We start from the raw sequence: 10,716 nt of genomic DNA, 5'->3' as shown, positions 1-10,716 counted from the left end.
AAATAGCCGTAGACATCCAAGAAACACACAGTTGAATTTTCCTAGATATTGCAAATGCGTTTTCAGTAATTTAAAAGTCAGTAACAGAAGGCCTCTGACAAATTTTTTACTTTTCATAACTGTACATTTGACTAATATTTTATTTTATAACACCCAAATATGTGGGCATGAGTTTATGCTGAGAGGAAAGCGTTCATGAATCTGTGAACTCAGGAGGACCAAAAGGCATTTGGAAAATAAATGAATATTCTAAAGTGTATTAATTAATACTTTTGACTACTCTGACCAGTTATGATCCTCAGAGATATATACCCCAATTTTGAATCCAATTAAAATGGTATTCAGAAGTAAATTAACCCATGTACATTCAAATCTTGATATAAAATGACATAGTCTCTAGACACCAATTAATTAATCAAACATGCAAAAATATGTCAAGAAAATTATGAATCCATCTATTCTGATGTTATATTTCAAAGGTCTTCAAGCCTCTTATATATTAGAAGTATTATATACTACATCAATTCTTCTTCACTTCATTTAAAAGAGAAACCAGAAAAAAATTTTCACCATATGCTTGTTTTAGATGCAGTGAAAAAATGTTCTTTTCAAAGCATATGGTGATATAATTAGGTGTCCGGATACAGCAAGTTGGAAAAAGAATTGTTTAAACTAAATTGAGACAGTTGGCTGCTCTGTCCAGCCCCCCACCCCACCATAACAGTATCTTCTCTGGATCATTATTGTGTGTGTTTTTTTGGGGTGTGTGTGTGTGTATCACTGTTTTAATAAATGCCTGCTGTCACCTACATAGCCAAGGTGGATAGAATTCGAGGCCTGCTTCCCCCTTTCACTGTGTAAACTATGTGCTTCATTTCGCAGCCTCTCACTGAGGAGTTTTGACATTACTCCCGCATCATTGACGTTTGTATAAGGTTCTGTAACTGGAAGTCTGCTTTTATCTATGGCTTAGCTACCTTTCTTCATGCACCTCATGGATTATCATCTGCTAATGATGAGAGGGCCTTGCATTTTTTTCTTTAATAAAAGGGTTTGTTTTAAAATAATGTTTTGGTGTACTTGATCTCTGAAGGAAAGAAAAAGTTTGAAAATAGATTCTATAAAAACACTGGTTATTTGTTATGAGAAATTTAAATTTTTAAAAAATTCATATATTGTAATCTGGAAAACAAAACATCATGATTTCAGATGGTTTTGGGCGTGAACTTGTATACTGGTTTTAATAACTCATTAGGATGTATAAACATTAAGGGTAATAGGTTTGTCTGAAAAAATATTTCACCCTATGCTTGTTTTAGATGCAGTGAAAAAATATTCTTTTAAACATTTTAAACAAGTTCATGAGTATATCTGAATAATTAACCTTATGTTTTACACTAGTGCCTTATATTTCACTGATTACCAGAGTCTGGATTTTAAATTTAATTTTTTTTCTTTAAAATGCCTGACTAGAATGAATAATATGTGTTTATCTTAGGCATATGTTGTTTTCCACCAAATTCATTGCTAACTGATACGGTAAGTTTCACTATTTTAAAGTCTATTTTTGTATCATTTAGAGTGGGTATTCATGGTTTTGCTTAACAAGTAAAACTGTCAGCAAATAGATGTGGATTGTTCAGCAATATGCCTAGAAGATAGATGCTGTTGAGAGGGATGACTCATGATCATCCAATGGATTATTTATCTTGCTTCTCTTGTGATGGTTTCTGTTGTTATGAACGCCAGTGATTGGTCAGGTGCTCTGGAGCAGGGCTCTGCTGAGCTGGGCATGGTGCTCTCCAGTGCAGCCTGGGCTGAAGCTCAGGGGCCGCATGTCCTGGGCCAGTAGGGAGACTTGTAGGGTCAAGGGGGAGAGGGCACTGATGCTGCTGGCCCCTTCAGCTTCAGCCCAGAGCCCACCCCTGAGGACGTGTAAGCTGTCCTTGCCCAGCCTGAGCTGGGGAGAGCACTGCCTTTCTCCTTGTTGGTGACATGAATTATTTTCTCTAGCTTTCCCAGCACAGTTACTTTCTTGCTTTGTTTTCACCTTGTATCAGGGAAACAGTACCTTCTCAGGTGAAGTGCTATAATGAGCCAAATCCTATTCCCTAGTGCAATAGTATATAAACTTCAGTGTATATCAGAATCACCTGTAGGCTTGTTAAAATACAGGGTGTCCCCCCCAAATGAATACACACTTTAACAGCTGATAGCTCACTTTTGAAAATGAAATGTATTTTAATAAATACTGCCTTTATAATTATTCAAGGTGTGTGTATACATTTTTGGAGATACCCTATATAGATTGCTGGGCCTCATCCTAAGTTTTTGATTCCGTAGGTCAGGAATGGAGTTGTATCATTTGCATATCAGATTAGTTCCCAGATGAAAATGATGAACTGGTCTGGGACCCACATTTTGAGAATGACCCCTATGGTGCAACTCTGAGTGCCTGTGTACGGCCAGTCATCGCTGTGTCCCAGGGAAGTCAGTGAAATGTTCTGCTTATGGAGCTAGGCCCCAGCCAGCTCCCAGTTATCCTTCCTGTTTTTGTTTGTCTGTTTTTGCTACAGGGCTTGGTCACTTAAGCTTCTCTCTTTTTGATGCTTCCACTGCAAATTGGGTCATTAAATGGTTTTCTTTCTTCTCCCATGAAGCCTGGTTGTTTAAAAGAGTAACTCCTTTTCTTTACTGTGACTGAAGACAACCACCCAGGTCCTTTTCTCTCTTTTTCTTTTTTTTAACAAATACAAAAAAAAAAAAGTCCTCACCAGAGGTATTTTCCCATTGGTTACTAGAGAGAATGGAAGGGAGGGGGAGAGAGAGAGAGAGAGAGAGAGAGAGAGAGAGAGAGAGAGAGAGAGAAACATTGATGTGAGAGAGACACATGGATTGGTTGCCTCCCCACATGCCCCAAGCAGGGTCAGGGATTGAGACTGCAGCCTTGGTGCATGCCCTTGCCCGGAATCAAACCGGGACCCTCAGTCACAGGCTGATGCTCTCTCTACTGAGCAAACGTGCTAGGGTCAGTCTTTCTCTTTGTGGGTTTTTCACTGATCACTTTGGAAAAATGAATTTAATAAGATAAATACACTTAAGAAAGTTCCAAAGCTTGCAAATTCTAACAGTGATCTCTGGCCCATAGTCCCATACTCCTTTAAAATGGTAGCTGGGGTGGACTCCTTCTTAAGGAAGGTGAGACCGGCCGGGCTGACGCCCCTCAGAGCACATGTGTGATACCCCGGACTGAGCGAGGAGGAGGAGGTTCTGCAGAAGATATTCAACGAACTGAAGAAAAAGAAAAAAGGCACTGCTGGCTCTGAAGAAGCAAAGCAGCAGCAGCACAGCCAGCCAAGGCGTGTGAAACGCCCTCTGCCAGCGCAGCCCGTGCTGGACCCAGCCACCGCCACGGAGCAGGCAAAGCAGCTGGGGAAGTCGGGAGCCATCAGTGCCGCCAAGGCTGAGACCAAGAACTCGGGCTTCAAGCGTTCTCGAACCCTAGAGGGAAAGTTCAAGGACCCTGAGAAGGGGCCGGTCCCCACTTCCCAGCCGGGGACGCTCCAGGGGAGCCTATCTGCTGATGACCATCTGCAGGAGTCGCCCAGACGTCCCCAAAGGACATCTCCGTACGAGAGCTTTGTGTCTGCCAGTGCCCGGCTTGGGGACCGGCCAGGCGGGGAGGAGGCAGAGGGCCGGGGGCTGGCGATGGCCCTCCCCGAAGCTCTGGACGGGGCTCCGAAGCACGTGGTAACGCCCGCTCCTCAGTCTCCCCTCCCCGAAGCCGCAGCCGGGACCGCCGTCGTGAGCGGAACCCGGACAGAGACCGGGACTGGGAGCGAGACAGAGAGCGGAACCGGGACCGAGACAGAGAGCGAGACCGGGAGTGAGACAGAGACCGGGACCGGGACCGAGACAGAGATCGGCACCGAGACAGATACCGGGACGGAGAGCGAGACCCGGACTGGGAGCGAGACAGAGATCGGCACTGAGACAGATACCGGGACCGAGAGCGAGACCGGGACCGAGACAGAGACAGAGACAGAGAGCGAGACCGGGACGGAGACAGAGACCGGGACCGAGACCGAGAAGGCCCTTTCGCAGGTCGGACTCGTTCCCTGAACGCCGGGCCCCTCGGAAGGGGAACACTCTACGTGTTCGGGGAAGACATGACGCCCACCCTCCTCCGTGGGGCCTTCTCCCCCTTTGGAAGCATCACTGACCTCTCCATGGACCCACCCAGAAACTGTGCCTTCGTCACCTATGAAAAGATGGAGTCAGCAGATCAGGCCGTTGCTGAGCTCAACCGGACGCAGGTGGAGTCCGTGCAGCTCCAGGTCAGCATTGCCCGCCAACAGCCCATGCTGGATGCCGCTACTGGCAAGTCCGTGTGGGGCTCCCTCGCCCTCCAGAACAGTCCTCGGGGCTGCCATCGGGACAAAAGGACCCAGATTGTCTACAGTGACCATGTCTGCCAGGAAAACCTTGTGGATGGCTTCTAGGTGGCGGAGCTGAACTGCTTGTGCCCCGCCTGCCCCGACAGTGGTGTCAGTAAAGCACTGAGGTGGAAGCTCACACACCTCCCTCAGCCTCTGGTTTCTCAGCACTGGGGATTGGGTTGAACCTTTTACAACGGCTACTAGATTGGATCTCATTTGTAGCAAGATGGCCAGTGCGTCTTCCCCACTCCCTTACCCCAAAGGATGTTGAGCACAGGTGTTGTCACAGCTCTTAAAATTGGATCCCATGCCCCTTCCCAGGAGGAAACCCCTGAGAGAAAACGCAGATCCTCCTCATGGAGTTTCTCCTTGAGCCAGGGCAGCACTTGGAAGAGGTTGATGTGAAAGTCTCAGGCGTGAGCAGGCACCTGGTGCTGCAGTTTCTTGTCTTTGCAGACACCCACGACTCCCCGGCTGATCATACCAACCTGCAGGGGGCGCAGGGTGGCCATGGGTCATTTGGTAGAATATCTCCTGCACCTCAGGAAGCACAGTTATTAAGCACGGTTATTAATAGATGTTAATAGTTCTTAATATGTGTAAGTTAAGCTGTACAAATATGCTTTGTGAATTTCTATAAGAACGTATTTTATAATTAAACAAATGTTAAACCTTCCTGCTTTAAAAAATTATCATTGTTTGTTTTATATTGAGCTGTATTGTCGACTGTTTTTAAAAATAGATTATATTTCTAATTTTTTTCATTCTTCTATTCTTCGTTGACACCTTCTCTTAGTTATTATTTTATTACACTTAGTGATACTTTATTTTTTAGAACAGTTTTAGATTAAAAATTTGATCAGAGAATTGGGAGAGTTCCCCCCATATAACTACCCCCATGCTACCTCATTCATGGTTTCCCCTATTATTAATACCTTACAATACTGTGGTACATTTGTTACAGTTGATGAATCAAGGCCTATACGTTATTTAATAAATCTGTTAATCAGATTTCCTCAGTTTTTACTCAATGTCCTTTTTATGTTCCTGCTGGAAGCCGATCCACCCTTGCTGCTTGACACAGTCGCTGCAGGGAAGAAACATCTGCACAACTTATGTTTCAAGGGACCTGGCATATATGGCATATGTTTGCTCCCCCTCTTAACGCTATGTGTTTTAAACAGGACCACCTCCCTGAGAAAGGTTGTTTCCCCAAGGGAGGATTTTTCCCTGGAGTTAGGGAGGGAATAAAACCCCTTAACTAAGTGCCAGGCGGGTAATTAATCACTTTAACTACGAACAATCACGCTTAAGCTACATAATCTTTATTTAGGATAATCTGCTTCAGTTACTCCCTTGTAGCTTAAAAGAACAATAGAGTAACCTTGGAATGGAGATAAGAAATGCCCTAACCTTTGGAATAGAATGAATAGGATTAAAATCAACTGGTATAAATACAGATGTAATAGCTCAATAGACACAGACCTTGGCTGGAGATCCTGGCTAGAGGATCTCCAACTGAATGCTGGTCAAACAAGAGAGAAGATATCACTCCCTCATTCTCAGGTATCTAAAACATCCCTGAGAACCCGGGAATCCTCTGCTTACATTGCAGCCATGGTGTCTAATGAGCCAAGTGGGAGAATCATGACCTTCCACCCAACCATGGAAGAATTTAAAGATTTCAACAAATATATTGGTTACATGGAATCCCAAGGTGCCCACCGAGCTGGCCTGGCGAAGGTCATTCCACCCAAGGAATGGAAAGCCAGACAGACCTACGAGGATGTCAGTGACATGGTGATAGCCACTCCCCTCCAGCAGGTGGCTTCTGGGCGAGCAGGTGTGTTCATTCAATACCACAAAAAGAAGAGGGCCATGACAGTGGGCGAGTATCGCCTGTTGGCAAACAGTGGACAGTATCAGACTCCACCACATTTGGACTTTGAGGATCTGGAGCGGAAATACTGGAAAACGCGCCTGTATAACTCGCCCATCTATGGCGCTGACATCAGTGGCTCCTTATTTGATGCCAACACTAAACAATGGAACCTTTGCCACCTGGGAACCATCCAGGACCTGCTGGAGCAGGAGTGTGGGGTTGTCATCGAAGGTGTCAACACCCCCTACCTGTACTTTGGCATGTGGAAGACCACCTTCGCTTGGCACACGGAGGACATGGACCTTTACAGCATCAACTACCTGCATTTCGGGGAGCCCAAAACGTGGTACGCGGTGCCCCCAGAACAGGGCCCGCGCCTGGAGCGCCTGGCCAGGGAGCTTTTCCCGGGCAGCTCTCGGGGCTGCCAGGCCTTCCTGCGGCACAAGGTGGCCCTCATCTCGCCCACTGTCCTCAAGGAGAACGGGGTCCCATTCAGTCGCATCACTCAGGAGGCTGGAGAGTTCATGGTGACCTTTCCCTATGGCTACCACGCTGGCTTCAACCATGGCTTCAACTGTGCGGAGGCCATCAACTTTGCCACCCCGCGATGGGTCGACTATGGCAAAGTGGCCTCTCAGTGCAGCTGCGGGGAGGCCCGGGTGAGCTTCTCCATGGACGTGTTTGTGCGCCTCCTGCAGCCCGAGCGCTATGAGCTGTGGAAACGCGGGCAGGACCGGACTGTTGTGGACCACGTGGAGCTGGGCCTGAGGCAACTGCAGCCCTGTCGGGCCACGCACACCCCTGGATCAGTGGGCACGGGCCGTGGGTCCCGCGGCCACCGTGGCAGCCAGGCCCTTGTGCGCAAGCCATGCCTGCGCCCCTCGCTAGGCCATGGTTCTGCCTCTGCTGCACAGCCCGCGGCTGCCGCGGCCCTCTGCTCCTCAAAGCCCAACCCATCCTCACAGCCACCCTCGGGCCCATCTGCTCAGGATCTCCAGCCAACTGGCACACGTGGTGGTGGAAGTGGTCGTCGTCCTCGGGAACAGGGGACTCAAGAGTCCATTGTTCAGGTCCCGGCTAAGAGGCGCCGCCTAGTGGGCGCAGTGCTCACAGCTCCGGATCCCAAAGCCCAGCCTGTGCCTGAGGACAAACCCTCCATGGACAGCCAGGCACTGCTGGTCCCAGCCTCCTAACGTGGCTTTTGAGTGCTACTGTGCTCCAGTCCCCTAAGCCCAGGGGATGTCTACTTTTGTTCTCCATGTTCTTTTTTTAAAAATTAAATCTTTATTGTTCAGATTAAAAAAAAAAATAAAAAAAATAAAATGGTAGCTGGAAGCCTCAGTGGGGTTTTCTCTTGGCATTTGTTTCTAAGGATGTTTTTCGCAGCAAAATCAGTCAGAGAAAGACAAATACAATATGATTTGACTTATATGTGGAATCCAAATAACAAAATAAATGAACAAACAAAATAGAAACAAACTCACAGATACAGAGAACAGTAGACTGATGGTTGCCAGAGGGAAGATGGGTTGGGGAACTAGGTGAAAAAGGTGAAAGGATTAAGAAGCACACATTGGTAGTTAGTGCCAGGGATGTAAAGTACAGCATAGGAAATATAGTCAATAATATTGTAATAACTATGTATGGTGCCAGGTGGGTACTGGAAATATGAGGGGAACACTTTGTAAAGTGTACAATTGTTTAACCATTATGCTATATGCCTGAAACTAATACAAAATGATATTGAATGAAAACTGTAATTGAAAATTAAAGTTTAAATAAAAAACAGTTCAAAGCCCATAAAAACTAAATTTTTAGCAACATCAACCAGTTATTATTTTACTGAGTATTAAGTCCAAAGCATGTTGATAGCAGGAATATACTCTCTTGGATAAACTATATTGTACTATCTATGGAAGAAAGTTAATACTTGATATTGTTATGGGTTGAACTGTATTCTCAGAAAGAAGTTCAAGTTGTTATCCCCAGTGTCTGTGAATGTGGCCTTATGTGGATGCAGCATCTTTGCAGATGTGATCAAGTTAAGATGAGGTCATATTTTAGGTCATATTGGTGGGCCCTAATCAAATGACTAGTGTTCTTACAAGAAGGGGGAAAGTAAGAGAAACAAACAGGGGAATGCCATGTAACTATGGAGGCAGAAATTGGAATTATTCATCTTCAAGCCAAGGGACACCAAGTGTTGCAACTACCAGAACCTAGCAAGAGGCCAGGAAGGCTTCTTCCCTAGAACTTTCAGAGAGAGTATGACCCGGTTGACACCTTAATTTCAAACTTTTAGCCCCCAGATCTTTGAGGCAATACATTTCTGTTGTTTTAAGCCATCCAAATTTATGGTGATTTGCCATGGAAACCCCAGGAAACTGATACACTTGGCGCTGGGTGTGTGCGCGCGCGTGTGCGTGTGTGTGTGTGTGTGTGTGTGTTTATTTTTTGATAATAAAGGAGGAAATGTGTTGCAGCTATTATTGATAGATTGATATGGAATGTTGGCACCTCTTCTCTTCCTTGTCCTTTTGGGATCAAAAATAGTCCCTTTTCAGGGAAGGCAGAAACTGTAGCAGAAAAAAATGAGCATGAGAATCTGAATGAGACTTAAGACATCAAAGTTCACTAGACACAAGAAAGGGCAATGGTGTGGGACATATCTCATTTGGCCCTATCTATACACAGTCCACAACATGGCAGCTTGTTTCTATAAAGCCAGCAAGAGAGAGAAAGTCTCCTACGAAGATGGACATTGTACTCTTTTTGTTGTTGTTGTTTATTTGTTTTTGTTAATCCTCACTTGAGGACTGCTTTTTTAGAGGGAGTGGAAGGGAAGGAGAGAAGGGATGGGGGGAGAGAGAGAAACATAGATGTGATAGAGAAGCATCAATTGGTTGCCTCCTGCCTGACCAGGGCTGGGGATTGAACCTGCCACCCAGGTACATGCCCTTGACCTGGAATTGAACCCTTCAGTGCTTAGGTTGACACTTTAACCTTTGAGCAACACTGGCCAGGGCAACATTGCAGTTTTAAGCAATGCAGTCACTTCAATGTAATTATGAGCATCTCATTACTGTTCCCATATTCTATTGGTTAGAAGCAAGTCACAGATCCTGCCTACATTGAAGGGGAGGAGGTTATATAAGGGTGTGAATACCAGGAGAAGGGGATCACAGGGCCGGCCTGATCGCCCAACTGCCCTCCCCTGCCCTCAGTCATTCCCTACCCGCCCCCCCCCCCCGCACCTCCACTCCCCCACTCCCTGCTGGCCTGGCAGGTGTTGAGTAGCCTTCTCAGCCTGGTTCCTGCCTATAAAGTAGTGGGGGTTCAAAATCCTATTCTTGGTATTTACCTGTCCATTTTAGTCACAATTGTCAGTGGTTCTACCAGAATAATTCTCTTAAACACATTGTGTGTTTGGGTGTATTTGAATGCATCGCTTTATTATCCTACTTCTTCAGGCTAAGCCCTTCTCTACCTTGGGCTCAGAGGACGCTGTTGTGGGACGATATCCTTAAGATTCTTGAAGTCTCAATTACTTAACTGAGAGGCTCTACAGGCATGCTCTGGAGATCCTTCAAAAGCTTTTGGTCTGATTGAAAGGTTCTATGAGGTACCACATTAGATCTTTCTGAAAATCTTAATAAAGAATTTCACCACCATGCCCTCCGTTTCATTTTTAGATGCTGTTTTCCTGCACTGGATTTCATCTCTGCCCAGAAGCTACTTTTAATTTTAGAATCATTTGCTGTCTAGAGAGGTTGGGAATAAGAAATCATTTTATTTTCAAACCCAGCAATCTTGGCTTCTCTATATTTAACAGTTCACTCTTTAGCTTATCTCTTTCCTTGTGCATTTCATCATAGGCAGTGAGAAGAAGCCATGTGGCAATTTCAGTGTTGCCTGAAAAAGCTAGATCTTTGAGTGCATTAGGTACATTTCCCATTTTTCACATGATCACAGGTGACGGTGGCGCAAAACTTTGCAGCACTACGTAACAAGTGCAGCCTTTTCTCCTGCTTCCAGTGACATTTCTCCATTTGCTTGAGTCTTCACAGACAGCCTCCTGGAGGCCCTCTAGGCTTTCACTAACGCTTTCGTGGAGGTTTTTTAGGTTTTCACTAACAGTCCTTCAGTGTTCGTCCCCTTTCTGCTCACCACCTGATCCCAAGGACCATACTACATGTTTTAGGATTTTGTTACAGATGCAAGAATGTTTCTTAATTATCTAATGTCACACAAAAAAATCACCTCAAGGCATAGGGGCTTTAAACAACAACAGTCTGTTCACTAGCATCTCTTATGATTCTAGGATAGACTGGCTCAGTTAGGCAGTTCTCACTTGACCTCAGTCTGTGGTAGCAGTCAGACGGTGGCTGGGGCCGG

The 10,716-nt window shown here is 45.7% G+C and overlaps 1 protein-coding gene and 1 pseudogene across 1 annotated transcript; both read left to right on the top strand.

Moving 5' to 3' along the window:
* The first annotated feature begins 3,240 nt into the window (after positions 1–3,240).
* Positions 3,241–4,502, top strand: LOC102441556 (annotated as a pseudogene).
* A 1,554-nt stretch (positions 4,503–6,056) lies between these two features.
* LOC102441248 (lysine-specific demethylase 4D-like) lies at positions 6,057–7,514 on the top strand. Its single transcript, XM_006081543.1, has one exon. The coding sequence runs from the start codon at positions 6,057–6,059 to the stop codon at positions 7,512–7,514; it is 1,458 nt and encodes a 485-aa protein (XP_006081605.1).
* Positions 7,515–10,716: the final 3,202 nt, after the last annotated feature.

The sequence above is a fragment of the Myotis lucifugus genome, unplaced genomic scaffold, assembly GCF_000147115.1.
Source record: "Myotis lucifugus unplaced genomic scaffold, Myoluc2.0 scaffold_0, whole genome shotgun sequence".
Taxonomy (NCBI): domain Eukaryota; kingdom Metazoa; phylum Chordata; class Mammalia; order Chiroptera; family Vespertilionidae; genus Myotis; species Myotis lucifugus.
This window is presented reverse-complemented; position numbering and strand designations above follow the sequence as displayed.

Excerpts from the sequence above, each read along its gene's own strand:
- LOC102441248 (XM_006081543.1), top strand. The coding sequence starts at position 6,057 with ATGGTGTCTAATGAGCCAAGTGGGAGAATCATGACCTTCCACCCAACC.